Raw genomic sequence first — 22,773 nt, 5'->3', positions numbered from 1 at the left:
GTGGTAGGTGGTGAGTAGTGGAGGCTCCTGCTGATCCTGTTGGAGAGGTTTGGGAAGTTCCTGGATCGTGGGAGTAGCCCTTGCTGGTTCCAGGGCAAAGCTGGCCGTCCCCCATTTTAAACATCCATCCGCTGCCCGGGTGGGGAGTTGGGTGTGAGGGTGGCTTTCTTGAAGCAGGAGCACCTGCCTGGTCACCGCCCAAGAGCCAAGTCTGCTCCAAGGTGGGTTTGGGTTCAAAAGTCAGACCTGGAATGGGCTGGTCCCTGTCCCGACTGCCACCCTGGCAGAGGAGCCCGTCTGGCAGCAAAACCCCAGCGCTGGAAGTCGGGGTGTTTGCCACAGTGTTTAAATTACCCTAAATGCGAGGGGCCCAGGTGTTCCTGGAAGTCATCAAGCTGTGTTGGATGTGAGGTGGTTTATCTGGGTAGAAAGTGGTTTAGAAGAACGCAAGCCATCAGTTCAAAGGGCATGAAAACCCCTGGCGTTTGTGGCTTTTACTGTTAAAGGGACAAATGTGTATGAACTTCCCTGAGGTGACTGCCCCGATGGGGTGGGGAGGGACGTTCTCCCTCTTGTCCTTGGTGTGCACGGTCCCCACTGTACCATCTGCCACATCCAAGGCCTGAAGTGATCTGCACCACATCAAAAATGCCAGGAGTAAGTTGTCTCTAGGCCATGCTCGTCAGAAGAGAGAGCTATTTAGAAGCAGACGTGTACGAACAAAGTAGCTACCAGAAGTTCACCGAGTCAGATGACACAGAGGTGGAAAAACAAAACCACAAAACCTCAAAAGGTTCTGAAGAACAAAGAAGGTAAGAGTTGTTCTTCATACTGTTCATGTGCTGTTCTCCTTACGTATGCGTGCTCCTTACTGGGGAGGAGTTCAGCAAGGGGAAGTGCACAGGAACTTGGGGGAAAATAGGACCTGGTGGACACCAAGTTGAGCACAAGCTCTTGTGGCAAATGGTGTCCTGTTGCCAGCAGGTCGAGGGGAGTGATCCCACTCCTCTGCTCAGCACTGGGGCATTTCTCTGGAAACAGAGAAGTTTTCTGGGGGCCCCTTCCAGCCCTCTGCTCCCTGGGAAGGGGCACCTCTTCCCATTTCTGCTGTGGGCTGGGTCAGGCTGGTGGCCCCAGAACCAGGGTTTCCACCAGGTGCTCAGAGGCTCCATGCCGTAGGGAACAAGCACTGGCCCATTCAGGTCCACGCTGAGGTGCCCAGCGGGGGTCTGCTGCTTCTCTGCCCCAAAGTCACTCATGAAGGTGGTACGGGGCTCTTCCTCTGTGCAAGGAGACCAGGTGGGCCATAGGTCCCACCAACCCCAGCCAGCCCCGTGCCCAGAGAAGCCCCGTGACCCTGGCAGCCCACCGAGAGGCAGCTGGGTGTAGGCTGAGCCTGGCACCTACACACCATACGTCCCCACAGCGCTGCTCTTGCCAGGCCCCATCTCTGCTCTGCTACTCCAACGGCTTCCTCCACACGTGCAGCCGCTTGGACGTTAAGGAAGCTGCTGCCAGCAATAAAATAAATATATCGTTTTAATTATTTTTCTTTTAAGTAGGTCAAAGCTCCCTCCATTATCCTACTTAGAAGGATTTTGGTAACATCTGCTGTGTCAGGGCTTTGGCAGGGTCAGTGCCTGAAGGTTGCAGGAGATTATACCAAAAAGCCCTCGCGTCACTCCCACACATCATCCTTGCTGGATCTGAGCACCACGGACATCTTCAACTTGGTGTTAGGAACTGCTGTTGTGGCAAAAAACAACTCCAGGATCAGCAAGAAGAGAAAAAGAGGGGGAAGCTCCTGCTGGGAGGTGAAGCTACTGAGACAACTTTGCAAATGGAAGAACAAGCTCAAGTAATGCTCGATGGAAACACTCATCGTGGTGTTTGAGGACTCAGAGCCAAATATGGAAGTAAGTAAATCAACCACCCCTTTCTCTAGGGATGTACCTCCAAGCAGAACTTCACGTGTGGTCACTGAGAAGAGCCTGGCTCCATTTGTTTACGCTATAAATTAGGTATTTATACGCACTGATATGCTCTGATGGATGATCTTACCGGGAAGATGTCTTTGAAACCTGGAAAGCCAGAGAGAAGACCATGGTCTTCATGGTCAACACAACAGGACTAGAAACGCCACCACCATGTGGTATGTACAGGTTGTGGGAGTTCAGTGTTTCACACCCCTGCACAAACCACAAGAGATCAAAAATACATATTGCTTCTGGCTGGGGGACTGCTGGAGCTCTTCTGGAAGCTGGATGAGCCAGATGGCCAGAAAACTTCCCTAAAGATTTGGAGGTTGGGTCAAGACTCTCAGGCAGCTCCTGAGGTGACTACGTGGGGTTCACAGACCAGGTGACATTATGGTAACACATGGGGTGCTGGAGCCAGGATCTGCACAGTAGACGTTTCCTAAAGAAGCCAATTTCCTGTGTATTGCCAATGTTTCATGGTCCTCAATCTTTTCAGATCTTTAGAGGAGGAACAGTTCAGGTGTGGGAGCCCCAGCATTAACCTGAAGCTCAAGAGCTGGTCCAATGTTGAACTTGGTCCAACAACGTGCACTAAGTACCTATTGGCTGGGAGTACATTTTAGGTAAGGATTTGTTATTTATCAGTTCCAAAACTTTCAGGGCTCGTAAGTACGTGCAGAAAAGATTTGTAATGTGTTTATTTTTCTTGTTTAAGATTGCTCTAGAGAACAACATTATTTTGCCTAAAACAACTATTCAGATTTAATTTTGTTGAGTGGTAGAGGTTTAATTTAGTACGTTACAAAATATGTTCTGAGAACAGCCTTCCTGTCTTTCTGTCAGGGCAGCCGTGCAGCCCAGGCATCGGAGGACACAAAGAAACAGAAATAAATGTATGTCCACTAAGAAACAAAGCCACACTTTTATGAAGATGGGAACTTAAAGATGATGAGAACTGAGCTCTAACTATGTAACCTGAACATGAAACCTCAGCACCTTGAAATCCTATGCTGGATAAAAACACCATAAGAACTGGGGTTTTTTGGGCTTCCTTTTCTTCTTTGTCACACATTAACAAGGAAAAACCTCTGAGCACCGGTTTTCTTATTACAATGAGAGAATCCCCCTTCTTATGTAAAATATTTTAAAAGTCGTATATGGCCAAGTACAAACCCCCACACCTTTCTTTAGAATAACTTGCCTTCAATTCCACAGATTTATGCTGACTACTCTTCAACAGATTTTATTTTTAAGGCATCAGAAAAAGTATGTATGAATTATATACTTATAAAAATTATGGCTCTACTTGTTACAGGTATCCCTGTACTTGTTATAAAGGCTGCTGGTTCCAGCTACTCACAATCACCAGTGGGACTGATGGGATGACCCCTGCCCTTCGTGGATACTGTTCTGACAGAAAGATGTCCATCGCTGGGGCAACTCTGAACTGGACCACGTGTGCTCTCCGGGCTCTGGGGGTGCAGGCAGAGAAATTCTGTGTGAAGCCTCCTCTGGGGCAAGTTCTGAAAAGGAAACAGTGGGCCACCAGTAGACCTTTCCTACAGTTTGATGCTGGATTTTGGCTGAGCCAATCACGCCCAGCATAATTTGCTGCGCGAATGTACCAACTTTCTGTGACTATAATGATCATCAGGAGCTGGGAGTAACTCAACTGTCCCCTGAAAGAAAACAGAAGAAAGATACCCTATGTAACTCTGTACAAAGATAACTGAGCCCCCTGCTCTGAGCATGGCACTGAACCTCCAGAAACTCCTTCTAACCTAAGTTATTCTGTGATGATTGCTTGAGTAACTTGACATTTGAATTAATTAAAAAAAATGGGGAAAAAAGGAAGAAAAAAAAAAAGGAAAAAAACCCCATCCAGCAATTATCCACTTCAAAAACTCAGAGCATTTGGAAACAACTCTGACTATTTGCAAGATTTGTCAAGTCCTGATTTCAAATCCTTGTTAGAGGCACAAGGCTAGGTACCAGAACTCATTTCTAAACGAGAGTTCCTTTTCTAGGCAGCAGCTAAAAACTTCTAACAAATACAATTAAATATTGTTTTAAACCAAAATACTGTAATCTCTGCACGAGGGAAGCATTTGACCAGAGCACTACAAAGAAACTGCAATATGACCAGTAAATCCATCTTGTGAAATTATTTCCCTTTCAGAAATCAAACCCCTGATGGATGTGTAAATCGACGCTTTTGAAATCTCCGCGTCTCCCTCTGTCAAAAGCATTTCACATCCTTCAAGCCAAAGCTCTGGAGAGAGAGTCTGATTTCCGCCGCTACAGAGCAAAAGAACTCTTAACACCAGTTAAAGAGAGACCTTGTCATTGTTTAAGAGCACACAACGGGGGAGCAACCAAACTAACGCCCACAGCATCCACCTCTTCTACGCGGCGTGAGGGGATTTTGGAGCCATTGGCAGAAGGGAAATGGGGACCTGAGGCACCGTGAACTGTTCGGTGTCGCTCTGCAGATCAGCCTCCTTCTTCCCATACAGCATCACAGGATAAAGCACCCTAAATTCACCTAAAACTTCCCTATCCTTCAAACTCTGTCTACATTACAACCTCTTTGCTCCATACAGTATTTCTATGAACACCCAAGACCATGCACAGATACAGCAAGTAGTTTTCTGTGAAAGAAAATTAAAAAAGAAAAAAAGAAGAAAAAAAAAAAGGAAAAAAAAGACTGCCACATGACACCTAAAAGCGTTTATTTTATGCAACAAACTTAAATATGATCATGTGTACATAAAAGTGTACACTGTATCTATGCTGAACAATGCCAGGAAACATAATATTGATGCAACAATCTTCTAAAATAAACATTAAAAAATGAGCCTGGACAGGAAGACAAAATGCAAAACAGACTTACTTCCAATCAGCACAATGCTTAAAATTGAGAGCAATCCTAAACATTTCCAACTTTCCTTACAAAGCTGCCAAAGTCCAACTATTTTTAAAAATTGATTTTTTTTTCTTTACATCAATAATAAAAATCTGGTGACAAACATTATAAAATCAAATGCTGGACTGTCTTTACTCCTTTAAAATTTAGAATATTCCAACAGAACCGTAGGAGTAAAAACACTTAAAAGTGATATATGTTTTTATAAAACAAACATCAATATGTACATTTATTGCAAATTATATTAAACTAAAATGGAGGGAAAATTAAAAAATGAAATGTCTACTTGCGAATTAATAATAATTTTAAGTGATTACTTTCCCACTCTGATAAAAATCAGAAAGCAACATTTATAAAATTGCCACCACATGACTTTTCATAGCAGGGAACTGAAATCTGTACATCTTATTTTTGCAGAAAAGTAGGCAGGCAGAAAGAATTATACATAAAACAGTCTCCAAAAGTAAAGCAAAAAAAATTTTGTTATTTTTTTTTTCCTCTAGTCTTGTTTAAAATCCATTCAGTAGACTTCTACTTTTTCTGTGAAACATGGGAATACCTGGCTCTAGGATCATGAATTTTCAATGTCAGTGTAAGGACCTCCTTTGACTTTCTTTAAAAAAAAAAAATGCAGCATGAAAATTAATGGTGTAAATACACTTTTAAACTCCAGAATGCAGGAACTGGAACCAAGTGTTAAGCAATTTGCTTAATTATTGACTTTTCATAAAAAAAGTCTCTGGGGAAATAAGTACAGATGCTTTTAGCCTCTTTCTCAAGAGTTTCTGCTTTACATTTCCATTGGATTAATTTCATGTGAAAGGGAAGCATAGTTTTCCTTCTGGTTTCAGAGCTGAAAGCTGTGTGTTTTGAAGTAATTTCAGTTCCTGTACAGGAAATTTCTGAATCCTAGTTTTTGCAGAAGCTTGGAGCATGCCTTTATTTGGCCTTCATTTCCTCCCTTTTCGAGCGAGTTTTCTTTTTACCTTTTTTGGGGGGAGAAAAGGAAATAAAAGTTAATCGTAAGGACATAGAAATTACAATTGATTCTACATCAAATACTACCTATATCGTTTACAATTTAGCTTTTACAGTCTTTATATTGTGATTCTTCCAACTCCACCTTGTATCTTCTCAAGGATTACATAATTAATTGAATATAACTAGATTTCCTTATTATATAGCACAACTTCCTGATAAACTGGGAAATACACAAGTTGAGTAATAGTAATTCTGTAACTGACTAATGCCTTTTTCAGCATAAACAGAAATACATTTATCCACAGCTTTCACTGGAATCAGAGAATAAGAATGGTTACTTGTTCTAATTAACTGTATTTAATTACCCAGGTTTATAAAAGAAGATAGATGCTTAAGAACAAGCACTATTTCAAATGTTTTTCAAATATTTACAGTAACTTGTACATGTCTACTTAAAAGCAAAAAAAACCCAAACCCTATCAGACACAGCTATTTTTACATACATTTTTCTAGAAGATAGACAAATTTCTTTGATTGCTTGCTGTATAAGCTACAATAAAACACAGAGAATTGTCCTATATAAGACGCCTGCTACACCTTAAGGAAGCCTCCCTCTGCTATCTCTGTATCCTCAGTATCTTCCTGGCTGCTCCCACAGGCCTTAAAAAGATCCATTGCATTTTGGGAATATTCTGGACTTGAGTCTATCTCCAACAGTGAATCTCCATCACTTCCAAGCACCTGGCTTCTGAAAAACGTTAACAATGTTTTGGTGTTTTTTTCCAAGAAACACTAAGGCATTACACACTTTAAAGAAGCTATCTGACACAGGTGGCTTATTAAAGGCTATCGATAGTGCAATTTGTTACGAAGACTTAAAGAAATATGATGTATAAAACAAGCATTGCAAGACAGTACATAAATATCACTCTCTTGAAAGACCAAACAATTTACTAGTGCATGAACCTTGCTGTGAGAGGAAAAGGTAATTCTTTTTGATCAAGGTTCTCTGCAAGATCTTCAATTTCCAAAATTGAAAGAAAGAAAGAAACCATTCCAATGATTCTTTCTTCCTTTAGATTAATTTGTTATTTCTTCCAGCACACTGGTTTGCTGACCTTGTCTTAGTGCTCTACAACCTTGGACATTTTTGCATGAAAATTATTATTGTATCAGATTCAACTAAACAAATTTCTCAGTGTTTATGTGCATTTGTGGTTTGTTTATATTGGAAATCAAATCAACACATTTAAACACTAGGGTATAGAAAAATAAATTATGATCCAAGAGCTGTTCTGTAGTTTACACAATTCCAAAATCTGCTTTTGTTTTACTTAAAATATATATTAAAATATTGTTAATATTAAACAAGCACAGACCCAAAATATAAGAATTACAGTTAGAATTACAATTTGTTCTGTTCATTAAAAATGGTCAGTTTTCAAGCCTTTGTTATCAATGAACTGAAGCAGAGTAGAACATTTCAATTCCTGTGTGCCTGGAATTAACGAATGCACTGAAACACCCTCAATTTTTAGTTCTTTTACGCAGCAACGCACTTAAGTGGAACAGACAGAAAATGAAGTTTGGTGAAAACAGGTTAGATTATCCTGTTCTCACCAAACAAAATAATTTCACCAATTCCAGCTGGCCTCATACTTACTTTAAAAAATAGAACAACCCAATATACGTTGGACCATGGTGTTTATAAATCATTGTGGTTTAGTTGTGCCCTTTAAATATGCTACATCTGTTGTAATTGCAAATTCAGGGTCTATGTGGAGACAGGAAAGGCCCACCCCAACCAGGTACTTGATTATTTATTTATTTTTACCTTTGTAGATCAATTTGTCTCTGTGCTGCTGCTGGCTTTTTTGCTGTGTCTTGCTGTTTTGGTGCTTTGGCATTACCTGCCTCTAAACTCCCTGGACTTTCTTGACTGACTGCTGCCCTTTTCCTTCCCCTGACAGGTGGCTTGTTTGTTTCCTCATTTTTTGCAGTGGTGCCCTGAGGTTCAGGTTTGGGTGGACGCCCTCTCCTGGTTTTTGCTGCGAGTGATGGTCCTGTTTCATCTACATTTTTTTCTTCTGGTTTTTGATGAATATTCTCTGTTCCAGATGCTGTTGCTGTTCTTTTTTTCCCACGTTCAGTGCTGTTGCCTTGTGTAGCCTGATCAGAATTAATCTCCTAGAAAATAAAAATCATGAATGTCAAGAAAAAAAAGAGATTCCCAAAGGCAAACTCAGATTGTTACCTCCCTCTGATAGAAATATGCGTTTGTAAAAGTAAGCATTCTTATAAAAACACATCACATGGGCTTAGACCTCATTAGAAGTTTTACTAGATGGGATTTTGGACATTAACCTTGCACTGTGTGTAATGTTAATATCTGCATGCAATGGATCTTCCAGTTGCTTGAGAGTGAGATTACGGTAAAATTAATAATCTCAGTTCCTCCCATGATGGTTCTTCTGGACAAGCTCCTTTTACTGCCTCTTTGCCAGCTGGTAGGAAAGATGCCAACTGGCAGGAGAGAACTGAGGAGCAAGATTCAGGTACAACAAAGATATTTACTTAACAGATACACAGTTTTTGAGAACAACATTCAGGAAAGGTGCAGATTACTAAAACCCTAAATATAAGTGAGAGGAAAAAAAACAAAACAAGGCTTGCAGGGAATAGAAGAGAGTAAGACCTGATCACAAATGAAATTTGCTGTCTTTGTTACTTCTTTGTCGTGTCTGAATAGGTATGGCCTACACGTGTGTTTTTCTCATTACGCTGAAGCGATTAAGTTTCATGAAGCAGCCTCTGTGCATGTGGAACAGAAAGGACAGGCAGGTCTCTGCACAGCAAAGTATTTGTACGGAAACAAAGAGGAAGCAACTGGATGATGGACCTTCCTTTGAACACCGGCTTCCGAAACAGCGAGGAGGAGGGGCAGAGCAAAGGCTACTGAAGAAGTAGGGCTGGGCTGACTTAGCAATTGCAAACACACCAATTATAACAGTGAGGGGCCCTAAGTGCTGGGTCAGAACCAGGGACCTTTTTGTTAAATAGTCTACCATTATTTCTTAAATGTTTAAGTCAGGCAGTCTCCGTAACCTTTATTAGTATTCTAGCAGCTTCATAGCACATTTATAATTTCTACTCGTAAGAACTTTACAGATAACCACTCTTTGAAAATGTCAACTGAAGTCATGTTTCAAGAAAGCATTTTTAAAGATTTATTTCATAAATGCTTTGTCTAACTTCTCAGAAGAATCCAAAAAGGTGGAAAATAAGGAAAAAAAGGAAACATACGTTGAAATTTGGGAAAGATTTTTTTCCTTCTTCATTAGCTTACGTGGATGTTATTTTAAAAGATTATGAAAAATCTAACTTTTCTATGTGATGATAGATATCCAAACCACCTGCCTATTACTCTGATTTCATCTAATAAAAAAAGACTGAGTAGATATATAACTTCTTAAAGTGAATACTGCAGGAACCATCTGTGTATCCCTACATCATTACAAAAATCTACTTTGATTTTAGAATCACAGATTCATCTAGGTTGGAAATGACCTTATCAAACCTTCTGTTCAAAGCCGGGCCTCAGGGGTTATCTGGGGCCCATTACAAGCCAAGCCATGAACAGCGACACTCCACCACTTTTCTGGGCAACCTATTCCACTGTTTTCCATTTTCCTCACAAGGTAGTGTTTGGGGCTTTTTTTTTTTTTGCTTGCATCCAGATGGAATTTACCCTGAAGCAATTTCTGCCTGTAGCCTTTTGTCCTGCCACCACGCAGCCTTGAGAGGACAGTACTACTGTCTTCTCCATAAATACCTTTTAGATATTGAAAGACCGATTAGATGCCCCCAAGGCTTCTCTTCTCTAGGCTGCACAAAGCCATTTTTCTTCATACAACTTCTCCAAGCCTTTATCACCTTGGTGGCTCTCTGCCAAGCACTCTCCGCTTTTTCAATATGTGTGTTAAACTGCAGAGGACACACTATTCTGGACACAGTATTCCAGGTGTGGCCTAATGAATGCCAAACAGGGTGGAATAATCACATCCCTCAATCTGCTGGCTCCACTCTTGCTGATGCAGCCCAGGACCCAGCTTGCCTGGACTTCACTGCTGCCAAGGCACGCTGCCGACACGTGCTCCGCTGGGATGGTCCCCCAGGTTCTTCTTGGCCAACCCACACCCCAGCTGAGCAGATCCCAGCGTGCTGTACTGCTGCTCGACTTTAATCTATCCCAGGTGCAGGACTCCACATTTACCTTTGCTAAACTTCATGCAACTGTATGTTTTATAAGTTAAAAAAATCATTACGATTTAGGCATGATCTTCTCTCTCTAATGGAAGGGGGGAAAGCATTAAAAATCTGTAAAGTTTAAATAATATTTTAGTTGTGGCACAATCCAAAAGTTAGATGTTTATTTCATGCTAGAGGACTACTTGACTATTTTCCTGGCAATATCTTCAGTTAAAGCTACAGGTGTCAGCCTTCACTCTGAATCACAGCCTTACTGGTACTTATACTGGAAAACATAGAATAAAGGTGGGAATCTTTTGGAATTTTAGAAAAAAGAATGAAGTCCCTTCTGATTTGCCTGTGCTGTTTTTGAGCCCATGAGCTCTATTAATTACTCTGGATAAAATAAACTGTAGTTTTGAAAATAAGGGGTCTTCTATTGGGCTAGCAAAGTGATTTAACTACATGAAATGAAATTGGACACTTCTAGTTCCTCAGAGACCACCTGCAGTGATGTGTACGGAATAAACTCCTAATGCCAAGCTTCTTGTGGAGATACAGGCCACAAGATCCCCAGACATACCTTGTTTTTCACAGGTTCTGTCTTTGCTGGTGTGACTGAAATAATCCTCACAGGATTTTCATCATTTTCACTGACCCCAGTTTCTGATATATCCGAACTTTGTTCCCTGGTAGCATAATTGAAGACAAAATAAAACCAAAATATAAAAAACAGAAGGAGAAAAAGGTTTTCAATTATTTAAAACAATAAAATTAAAAAAAAAAACCAAACAAAAATCAATGCAGATGGGCTAAATTAGTTAAGAAAAGAGTTGATTTGCCTGGGTCCAGACTTACATTTTCTTCCCAGAACAGGGAAAGGTCTGACTGGGTAGTCACTGAGCCAAATCCCTTATCACAGACACAATGCCATACAATTCTTTTTGCAAACTTAAGACGAATGCTCTAAACAAGGTTATGTTCTTTTTTCAGATAGAAAAAGTTGATACTGGCAAAGGTAGTGAAGAAAAAGGAAAGACCAGCAATGTTCAAACTTCGAGTTAATTTACACAAACATACGTAGTTTTAAATACAAAATTATTTTTAAAAAAATCAAGATCATCACATTATATATCATGTACACTTACAGAACAAATTCTTAACTGAGTTATATTTCCCTTTGGCCTTATGAAACGCAGGAACTAGAGCTGACTTTCTCTACTTTCTTTAACCGTTTAGCTTAGCCAGTTAATCAATTCCAAAACAAATTAAACTCTCCTAAAATTTTAAAGTATAAACTGTTTCTCCAGATTTACGACAAATTTAAAAACTCTGGATCCGCATAAGAATAACACTTACTGGAAAAAAGCCCAAATAGTATAATCATACGTTGCTTCTCTCTATCATATATTGCTTCTCTCCACTGAGATGCTAATCCTCCTCAGCAAGCTCTTTTTAATTGTTCCTAATCTTAAATAGGCCAGAATATTTCATCTACTTGTTACCAATCAGGATTAATCCCAATTTGTACATCAAAAATGTGTGAGTTGCAAAATCTGTTTAGTATTAATTATGGCTGTTCTCTTCAATGAATGTTTTCTGATGTAAAAATAGTATGACTATTAACCACCAGAATTTCAGACAGTGCAGTGTCTCTTCTACTGTATTGTGTGTAATTACAGACAGACCACACCTAAACACCACACTGAGGTTCTGTCTACTAAAATAACCTCCAAACAAAAAGCAAAGATGGAGATTTTACCAATACAGAACTATTACACTTTTTAAAAACTGGACAAAGTAAAGGCACTCTTCAAACACACAGGCACACACACCAAATCATCTCCTGTTCTAAACCATGCAAGCACACTGGAGAATGTGAAATAAAAAAGGTCATTGGAAGAAATTTCACACTCCTGTACCTTGATCTGTTTCCTGCAGAAGAGCTCAGCTCGGAGTTTACACTGATATTGCTTCCAGTCTCTGATCCTGTAGTTCTAATATACGGTCTCCTTCCAGTTGCAGATAATGGTTTGTTTACTGTGCCTAATACAGCAGTTGGTTTTGGCTAAAAGAAAGTGTTTAATCTTAAAAATCGAAACTTCAGATACATATTTCATTTTTAAAATATTTTCTTCAGTATTTTAAAACATTTTTTCTGGATGAACAGTCTTAATCACAAAGCCATCAATTTAGAGTACAGACCTCATCTTCACTTAAAAACCACTGTCTATCCTACTTTTACTTCCCATCATTTAACAGCTTCATCAATTGACTTGCTTTCTCTCACACTTTGAAGGGATAGCAGGTAGAGAAGTCCCAATGAAACCCAGAACGTTCGATAGTATTAGAGGACTATATCTGCAAAGCCCAGTGCCTCTGGGGAAGGCTTTCCAACATGAATGCAGAATTAGGTTCACTACAACAATAGAAAATGTATACACTTACTATACAGAAAGCCAACGTAAAAATATTTAACATCACCTATCTATTCTGGGGTTCTCCAGTACGGTGATGGCATTTTAGATCTGGTGTCTGCTGACTGATTTGGTCAGGCTGGGTAGCCAGTAGGAAGTTTTTTAATTTTGTCTCTGGAGAAGTCAAAGAAGTTTTCATAACTGGCACATCACATTCTTCATGTAGTTTTACATTTCCTCAGAGACCAAGTTAATTTATTGAGACATTCTGACATGAAAAATTAATTCCCATGTGCTGAAATTATGAGGGAGCAGACAGGAGAGAGATACCACAGATGCTGGAAAACATTAGGCCAGCAAAAAAGCCAACACTTTTTTTAGAAACAACCTGTTACTGAGCACATGTTCAGGAGCTGCATCATCCTAGAGCTAATACTGCACATTTACTTAAATATATTCTTCCTCAGCAGTAAGTAGCCAGACAGACTCTTCTGGAGCTGGGAAAGTGAAGCAAGGAGAGGCAGGATTCTGCCAAGTGAGCAAACCTCACCCACCTGAGCTGCTCTGATAGCAGAAACTTTTTGTGTAAGTGAAAAATCAGTGTGAGAGGAAGTGATTTTAAATGATAATGGTTATTTACATAGGGATCATTTGTCTCTACCCTTACCATGAACCACAAAGTTCTGCTCTAACTGAAGACTTTTTAAAAACTAATGCAGTACCAGTTCACTGAACACAGAACATGAAAATTAATAAAGGCATGTAAAATTGATATTAAAAACATGATTTTTGCTGTTTTCAGGCTTTTTATATTTTACAGTTCAGCCAGCATTCTTTCACTCAGCTCCAGAAAAAATAAACCCAACACCTTATAATTTGTTTAGCTAGACTAAAAAGCATTCCAACATAATTTAACCAGAGCCTAGGAAAGACAATTTCAGAAGCCCAAGAAAGGACAGCTGATGGGAAAAAGGTATAAAAATAAGTTCCTGGTTTTTATGGGGACTTTTTGTTTGCTTGGGGTTTTTTTGCCTCTCTTCCCCCCACCCTTTGTATTTTCTGTCCCCTGTGAAGGTATTAGCTAAATTATGTCTGAAGTAAAATTAGATGTTCAAAAAGGTGAAGACATTGGCAGTTAAATTTAACAGCATTAACGACTGTATTAAAAATATTAAGATTGAATATTTAAGACCTCCAGTGTTAGTGGTGTCACAATCAAGTATCTGCATCATAACTTTGTGCCGTGCTTATCTGAATAAAGGAAAAACCTGTAGTTATGTGAAAAACTGTAGTTAATTAAGAACCTATGCCTCAGTGCGCAGGCAACAATCTCAATGTTGTGTACTCACCAGGTAGGACGTTATAGGCATTAATTATACCATTAAATAAAAGAAGCACAAAGTATTGTTCACAAATTCTAAATACAATTTTTGAACTACAGCAGTCCAAGACATTTAAAAAAAATTGCAAGCAATATTCAAAGAAATGTAACTTCTCAAAATACAGTACCTTTCCTGTCAAAAGAAGAACCCTTGTCTCTTCTGAAATGTAATTCCTGTCATTGCAGAAATCCTGTATAAAAAATAAAATAAAAATCAGTTTGTGCTTGATCTCTCAATATTGCTGTTGTTTTTTAATATATACATGACTGACGTCCCAAATCAGATGCTACTATCATATGCTACAGATGTGTCACACCACCCAACCTGCTGACAAATGAATCGATCTCCTAAAGACAGGTCAAAATAGTATTTTGAAGGTCTGTAGCAAGCATTACTGAATGACAGCATGCCATACTTGAAGTTGGGATTAACATTTTATCTTCTTGAATGACATGAAACATTTGAAATGAAGCAAAACCGCCCTATTTTTTCACTTGCGTCTTTTTAGTGGAAGTCCAAAAAGAAGAAAAGAGGGGCAGTTTTCTCTAAACAAGTTGAGAGTTGCTACCTGTGTCACTGGCTACAGTTTACACAGACCAAGACACTAAATGTGCATGCAGGTAGCTATCACAGACACCAGCTCCCTCTCACTGTGGCATCTGCCATCTCACAGTTAAATAAGCAAACTCAATTTGGCTTGAACCGACTCTGGAAAGGCTGTTACTTGACAGTCTAAGACACTGAAAAACAAGACACTGAAAAACGTGAGATGTATTCTTCAGTACAACCATCAGGTTTGGATCAGAGAATTACTTTGGTTCCACTGAAACATTTTAGAAGTACGGCTCTTAAAGAGCAGTGCGATGGCTGACAGCAGAGCTGCACTCCCCAATGCACTCACTTGCATACCAAGCCAAACAGCCACTGACACATATAAACATACCACACATAACATAAAAAAATGTTCTCTCTTTCTTTTTTTGTCTGCTTTGCATTCTAACTCAGATATAGTCAAAATACACATATATTCTCACAAATTCAGATGTGCTTGCAAAACACTTCAATGAAACAATCTAGCAAAGCATGCTAACATATCAATGTTTTTCCTAATTAGCTCTCACTTGCTTACAAACATTGCTGGCACACATTTATATGACACAACATACAGCTGATGTTAAAAAAAATTTTGTTGCTGAGGATAAAATATATATGCATTTTCCCACTCATGATATTATGTTACGGAGATAATCAGCTCTCAGTTATGAAATACAAGTACTTCCCCTTATTACTTTGGAAATTAAATTAAGAAATTTACCTTTTCAGGTTGTGTAAAAAATTTGGTTGGCAATACAGGGTCCTTTGGTGAATCTGCATTGCACAAAGCACTTTTGCTGTTGATTACACATAGTGCTACGTCACATACTGTATAAAGTTTCTGAAGAAAAAAAGAAAAGTACGCCTTAGGAATTACTGTTTTTACAGTGTACAGAGAATGTAGTTCTTTAAGTTTAAGCTGTATTTTAAAATAACCACCACTGAGGACATATTTTGTAATTACATCGTTAGCCATACTGTTGGCTCTTCAAACACATGCAGAAGTCCCCATTTTTCACATGATACTATTCAATGAAAATCAGTAATGCTTTACATGCCTATGCTGTACAACAGAAGCACTTGCTCAATCAAATCACCATCAATGGTTTCTCATCTCTGCTAGAAACTGACAGGTTTAACAGTAGCCATATAATACACAATTTCCCCCAACAGCAGAAGGGAAACCAGGCAGTAGGAGTTAAAATAAGGCAGGCAGGCAGGCAGTAACAGGAATATTTAACACATTTTGTTTATTAACTTCATTAGGTATTGTGTGCTGGCTAAGGTCAGCAAGGTTCTGAAAGAATGAGATTGGCAACATACAGACAATGCTCGTAATTAACGCTCTCTCTAAAAGACCATAAAAACGTCTGAGCTAGTGCTTCCAGATTTCCTGCAAATCCTGTTCATCAACTGCTTGTGAAACTCTCAGCCCATCACCCAACACTTATCTGAACTGTATTTCTTACTTCATTGGCCTTTGGCTCATCAGGAGACTGAGCGTCTCGGGTAAGCTTGATATTTTCTGCCATCTTTTTCATGAAGGCATGGCTATTGTTCTCATTCTTGGTCATTAAAACTTCCAGCATGAACCACAGGCACCTAAAAAGCCATAAAACCACAAGCAATTACATTCCAGCTTTTACACTGCAGCTCCCACATCTAGCAATGTCTTAAAATTTTTTGTCTGCTGTACTAGCTTTTTCTTAAGAAACCACAATCAATTTGAAGATATCATAAACATGTAACATCATCTGAAGGTGTAAAAAGAGTCCAGACCTTTAACAAACACACAGTCTTAATCATACGCGTTGGAATAAATCTGTCAAATTATCGTCCTTCTCTATTCTATCTGTAAACACTGGCCAACCAATCAATTCTTCCAAATATGAACAGAAGCAAGAATTCTGGTGCTACCATCATCCACATGAAATTCTGTAATCGCTGCCTTGGGCCATGTCTATACTCCCATCAACAATGTACCATGACCACACTGAAAACAGGCTTAAATAAATCATACTGCTGCTAGACAGTTACCCACACTACAGGGTTTAATAAGAAAATCACAGAGGAGAGGAGATCCAAACCCAAATAGGTCAGATTCTTGCTAATGTTCCATATGGGAGGAGAAGAAATCCTTACAGATAGACATAATGGAATTAGCTTTCCAAGTTTTCTTTCTTTAAATCTAGTTTATTTACAGGGAGAACCCATTATATTTTGACTATAAGTTTGTTTGAAGAATTTTTCAAATATGGTATAAAGCACAACTAGTCTGTCCATGCAATCATTTGCTATCAAGCTTCAGAGCTGCACATGGCTAGAGGGTCAACAACAGTCATAATATGGTAAAATAATACTTAGTTGGGAAAGACATATGGGTGGGTCTGAGAAATGCAAACTTTGCCAGTAGCTAATTTAATTCTGAAGCTCTGGAAGAGAGATTACCTTGTAGAAAGAGGCTAATAAAAACCTAGAAAAACAGGATAACTGAATATTAGAATTCCCTGTCCACAAAAGCCCCAATCTTCTTAACTGATACAAATTAAATATTGTAAGGCAAGAAATGAAGGAACTTTGTTCTCAAAAATTCAAAGGAAAAGAGGGTTGTGCTCCATCAAAACACTTAAATCATTATCTGGTGTTCAAATAAAATATGACATCTATATGCTGTCTTGCATCCAAGAGCTATAAAGTCTATAAGTAAATAAAAGTGTTAGATGCCCTTACATCTATCTATTCACTCTTCTCAAGAACTTAAATGGGATCAATACCGGACTGATAACATAACACACTGATTCAGCTTCTCAAAAACCCTGTATTGTCCAAAGATTACTACTGAGAATCCCAGCTAACACACGTCAACTTCAATAGCTTGATTTCCTCACTAAATCAACAAATTACATAAATATTCATCAACTCTGAACAGGACCTTTCCAGAACAACAGCAGGATTTCGTGTAGGAAAATATGGACCTAATATAACAGTTACATGAAGTAAATTCATACTCTGCATGCATTTCAGTACTTTTGGAATCTGAATTCAGAAGAAAAAGACACTGTCTCAAGATAAAAACCAAACTCAAACCAAATATACCTCTGTAAGACAAGCTTAAAAAACTGCATACGAATAAATATGACAGATTATGGTTAAGGAACTTGCTAAGCATGTATTTACTTTACGTGACTGCATTCAGGCCATGTAAAACCAAGACGAACTAGGGAGACAACTACAAAACACACTGCCAGCCTGATTTTCCAAAGTTTGCAAGCATCTATGTTAACACTTTAAAGTGAACACTACGACTCTCAGAACTCTTGAAAGAAACACTGTATTACATTATATGAGAAAAATGTTTTGCATTTATCTCAGGAGACTCTTCAGAGTAATATTCCTGCCAAAATTCCTGTACAGAGTATTCCTTTGTTTGGAGCAGTCCTCTCTGGCCAGTTCAGCCAGCCTGTGACAAACATGAGGGAGGAAATTTGACAACAAAGGAGAGCTATACAAGGGGCGTCCAAAAAAGCTCTGTGCACTAGAAAGCACTTCTCAGAGAAAGTATTAACTCAACAACTGCGAATCAGAACTTGTTCCATGCATTTTGGATAAAGTACACGCTGGAGAGTGCTTTCAGAGGTTGCCAGGAACAGGGAGTCCTGGGACAAAATGTAGACTTGATGATTAAGTAAGAATCTTCACTGACTCCAGGTTCTGACCAGGTGTGAGTCAAGTAACTCAGAAATCACAACACACTAAGTTTTTAATTTACAGAAAGAATCAGACTTGGACTCTCACGGATGAAGGCGCACAAAGAATTAAGGTGTGAACTGGTCTATTTATGCCCAGAATGAACAGCTTTTCTAATAATGTATATTGTAGTATGTAGTTATAAATGCCTTTGTAATACCAAAACTACATAGGTCACAATTCCAACAAAAATAAATACAAGAAAAAAACCAAAACATTCAAACTAAAGCTGCGGAAGACCCTTTAACAATTTTTAAAAGTGTTAAAATTTATGTATTTTTTAAAAATTCATTACAAGACACAAAGGAATACAGAAGTTATATTTAGGTAGGTCAGACTACTTGAAGCAGGCAAGAAGGTCTCCAATTGGAAACAGTAACACAGTATAAAACAAGCTTCTGTATGACAGGCTTCTACACAAAAATCTGTGCTGAATACATTAAGAAGAACTCAGCCTGCACTGCAGACGTATAGTGCAAGTGGTAAGTCAGCAGTAAACTTAGCAGGAATTCTAGTAGGTTTGAATAGGAGAAAAGGAAAAAAAAGAGTTTCCAGTGAAGCAGGACTCTGACCCAGTATCAGGGGTGTTACATTTTCAAATCTTGGAGAAGCTCTGTATTTTATAAGTTCCAGAATATTTGAACTGACATTACTTGGCATCTCTTCAAGTGTGTTGGGAAATTCCAGACACGTTCCACAAATACAAGAATCTAAAATCATTACTTCAGTTTAAGCTAGACAACTCACTAATTTGGTATACTATGGTGTGACCTACAGGCTACCATTTGGGCTTTCAGAATATGCTGCTAAGAAGTTGTCGATGCCTTCTTCCCCTGTTTGAAGTGTTACACATATCCAAGACTACCATTTTGCAAAATGCTGTTGACAAAGCAATTCCTCTTCCTAATCAGTTTTTTTCCAAGCACAGAAAAATCCTCAGTGTAACAACTCTACAATCATTTGACACTTACTCTTTGACATCACGAAGCTGATCAACATCCTGAGGTTTTGTGAAATCTGGATCATGTGCCAGTAAGTGAATCATATATGGTACCACATATTCAGGCAGCAAGGATAGCAACTTTTCTACAGTAACAAAAAAATCATAGATAACCTCTATATTACACACACCCCTCACAAGAAACACTTTTTCCAAGTATTACTTTTTCAAATATGGAATGTAAAATTTCTGCTTGCATTTTCATTAAAAGTAAAATTTGTAGGAAGAATCATTAAAAATAAACTAATGAGTTTTACTACTACAAAACTGCTTGATCTTATTTCAGAAAGAAGGTCATAAAGTCTAAAATATCAGAAAACAAAATTTGATTTTTTGAGCAAAACAATTACCACATTAACAGCATTGCATTTTACATGTGTAATTCTCAGCAACATACAGAGAAATATTTCCTGGTTTACGCTAATGCTAAGTAAATTTAGATTTGAATGTGTCTAATATAAAGATGAGGAAACAAATTAAATTTACCCAGTGCTTCTTTACAAAAGCAATTTGCTTAAGTTTTAATGACTACTCCTTCCAGTTCAGTATTTGACTATTGTATTCTTAACAATTTTACTGAAATACTAACCGTTAGCCATAGGATTCTGCTTAATATATTCTCTTCGTATACTGATGTTTTTGAGCAAGCACTGTCTGGCATGTGCTCTTCGCTCTTTCACAGGGTCTTTGGCACACAAAGCAAAGATTGCCATATATTCCAAAGGGAGCAGTAACTTCACAAGTGCCTTATGCAGTTTCTGGGCAAATATCTGCCTCACTTGGTAGCACTCATCCTACAGCAACGTAAAACATAAGAATGCAACCATAAAAATCTTGGTCGTTTAAAAAAAAAAAAAAGAAAAAGGCATTCAAGGTGGAATTATGAGGAGAGACATTTCAAAAATATCAACAGCCGCAGCACAATAAATAATTGCAATTTCAAGAGCTCTTTTGAAAGTTGCAGTGAGAAAAAGAAAATACTCGATGTAGCAGCAACAAAGCTCAGATGCAAGGACTCTGAACTCAATTAATTAGAAGCCACCAGTTCAAATGCAGTTACTTACATTAATGACAAGTGCACAGAGCTGGAACTGTTCTGGGGTAATTATTTCATGGTAACAGGGTTCCTGTGCAAGCTTCATTATTGCACTACCAGCAGCTAATCGCAGTCGAGACATATCCGATTTACTAAACATGAGAGAAGAAAAAAACAAATAACACAACTCACCACAACTATCCTTAAATTACCTGTATGTCACAATTTCTTCTTTTTACAAGACCGATGAGCAATTAAGGTTTTTCTCTGTCAGATCAGACCACAGTTCTATAGCTTTTAGTTCAACCCAACCAAATTTGTGAAAATAAAGTGCTTTGCCTTCCCCCCAAAAAACTCAACTCCAGTAAAATAGTGAAATGAGAGTCAAGTTTCTTGCTTTCATATCACTGTCTAAATGAAAGCAACACTTTTGCCACAGCTTTTCTCTTTCCTTTGTACACCCTCAGAATGAAGATGAGATGCAAAGTTACCTCACTGTTGGAATGAAAAAGCTCCACCCAACATCACCCGACTCTTAAGCGTGTTAAATCTCATCACTCATCTGTCTTCAAAGATACTCCCCCTTGGTCTTTTATTCTCTAGAATGTCTTTTAACATCAAGAACTTTACAGGGTTCTGAGTGAGATTATTAGTAAATTACAAGAAAGTGGGGAGTGTCAAGCATATTTTCATACTGCCATTCCACTCCTAATATTAAAACTCCAATCAGATCTGTTTTCTATCATCCCATTACTGATGTTGTGCTCACCTTAAAATTCTTAAAAAAGCTCCAAAAGAATTCGCATTCTTTGAAATTTTACAACAAAATTGGTGGAGGCCTGAAAGGAACAAAATCTGACCTGATTCGCTTCTGTTCTGTCAAGTCTCCTTCACTGACAAGCATCGCTGACAATAACCGGAGTGTGGAATTGGCGGATTTCGACTGGTTGTTTTTCATACCCAACAGCCAGCGTACCAAAAGTTTAATTGCTTGCACCTATCAAACATGAACAGATCAACAGTGAACTTACTTCCTAACACTGATAAGGCACTAAAACCTACTGCTGTCAAACTGAAATTTCCATTGACTCCTATTTATTAGAGATGATAAATTTTTAAAGGAACAGAATGAAGCAGTAAATATTTACAGAGTGAAGAAGGAAGTAGCAGTCTTTGTGACATCGGGGCATTTCAACTACGGCTCAGTGTCTTCTCACAAGTGCATCTAGAGGATGCAGGATACTTGCTACATGATTAAAAATAAGAGCAACTAGATAAACATTTCTAGAAATGGCTGTAATTAGATTCACAGTAAATAGCCTTAAAGATGAATGAATAAAATTCATCAGGGTCTCAGTTTACTTCAAATCTGTTTACATTCAGTAAAGTCAAAGTACCTTTCTTGTAAGAAAAGCTAAAGCTTTTGAATCTCTTAATTTTCTCAACATTCAGCATAATTACTGTCGGTAAGTGAAGACACCAAAATGCACAGTTTTTACCAGTTCTATAACTGTATGTATAATCCATAAAAACTCTAGAATGCTGCATATTCTAAGGAGACTAATACAAAAGCACTCAAAGGTATTTATTCTAATATTCTCCATTGTACAACTTGGAAAAAAGTAAATTTTTAATCTCAAATGTACACATTATTACTGACAGCAGATCATTCACCTTTGCCAGTACTTCTGGAGAAACTTCTTCATCTGGAGACCACAATTTTCCATTTTTCTCACCTGTTGACTACAGAAATTCATGTAAGTTTAAGAACTGGTTCAACCCATATAGAAAATGCAGAAGTAAAAATGGAAAAAAATCATGGACTAAGCTTTCTTTCACACACAGATCTTTTCTACTGCACTTATCATTGTAATAGCCATTTACAGAATGTTCCTTTATTGACTCATTTAACAAAAAAGCTCTATTCCCCCCCCCCAAGTTAATAACACACAAATAGAACGGCAAGGACTCACCAAAAAAAGAAAGTCTTACCCTGTCATTCATTAGGAGATCTTTCACAATGAAATTTGCAACAACAGATTTCATTGGAGAAGCAAACTGGTCTGGAGCCAACATAGAAATATGACCCAATGAGACTAATGGAGTTATAAGTTGTTCTGGTACATCAGCATTCAAACTTCTACTAAGAGGCTGAGGAAGGAAAAAAAAGTAATTAAAAATTAAACTATGTAAGTAAGCTAGCATGCTTAAAACCCATTTATTTTACAGCTGGATTGCTGACGAGTTTCACAGTTTTTCCGTAAGAATTAATACAGTTATAAAATCAAAATGGGGAATGGATGTGATTTCTTAATTAGCAGAGCAACCAAAAATCTCAGATGAGATAAGGGCAAAACAAACTTTATATTCTCTTCCTGTTTAACAGTGAAACACATTCGAACCTGGGAGACAAAGAAAAAATTCTGACTCAATTCTACTCAGTAGTTGTGAAAACCTGAATCC

At 38.4% G+C, this 22,773-nt stretch overlaps 1 protein-coding gene across 2 annotated transcripts in view; it reads right to left on the bottom strand.

Annotated features, from left to right (window-relative positions):
• Positions 1–4,694: 4,694 nt before the first annotated feature.
• The window catches only part of PDS5A (PDS5 cohesin associated factor A), a 75,959-nt gene continuing 57,880 nt past the window's right edge, over positions 4,695–22,773 (bottom strand). The window contains exons 20-32 of one of the 2 annotated variants that reach the window (XM_014957778.1): positions 22,303–22,461; positions 21,985–22,053; positions 21,171–21,307; positions 20,339–20,462; positions 19,864–20,068; positions 19,246–19,360; positions 15,997–16,129; positions 15,249–15,368; positions 14,061–14,123; positions 12,057–12,202; positions 10,718–10,823; positions 7,721–8,073; positions 4,695–5,891 (exon numbers count right to left, since the gene is read on the bottom strand). In XM_014957778.1, coding sequence (XP_014813264.1) covers positions 5,888–5,891; positions 7,721–8,073; positions 10,718–10,823; positions 12,057–12,202; positions 14,061–14,123; positions 15,249–15,368; positions 15,997–16,129; positions 19,246–19,360; positions 19,864–20,068; positions 20,339–20,462; positions 21,171–21,307; positions 21,985–22,053; positions 22,303–22,461 — 1,734 coding nt within the window. In that variant the 3' untranslated portion in view covers positions 4,695–5,887. The other variant, XM_014957780.1, reaches the window with a different exon arrangement.

This window comes from Calidris pugnax, unplaced genomic scaffold (assembly GCF_001431845.1).
Source record: "Calidris pugnax isolate Ruff unplaced genomic scaffold, ASM143184v1 scaffold349, whole genome shotgun sequence".
NCBI classification, from domain to species: Eukaryota; Metazoa; Chordata; class Aves; order Charadriiformes; family Scolopacidae; genus Calidris; species Calidris pugnax.
This window is presented reverse-complemented; position numbering and strand designations above follow the sequence as displayed.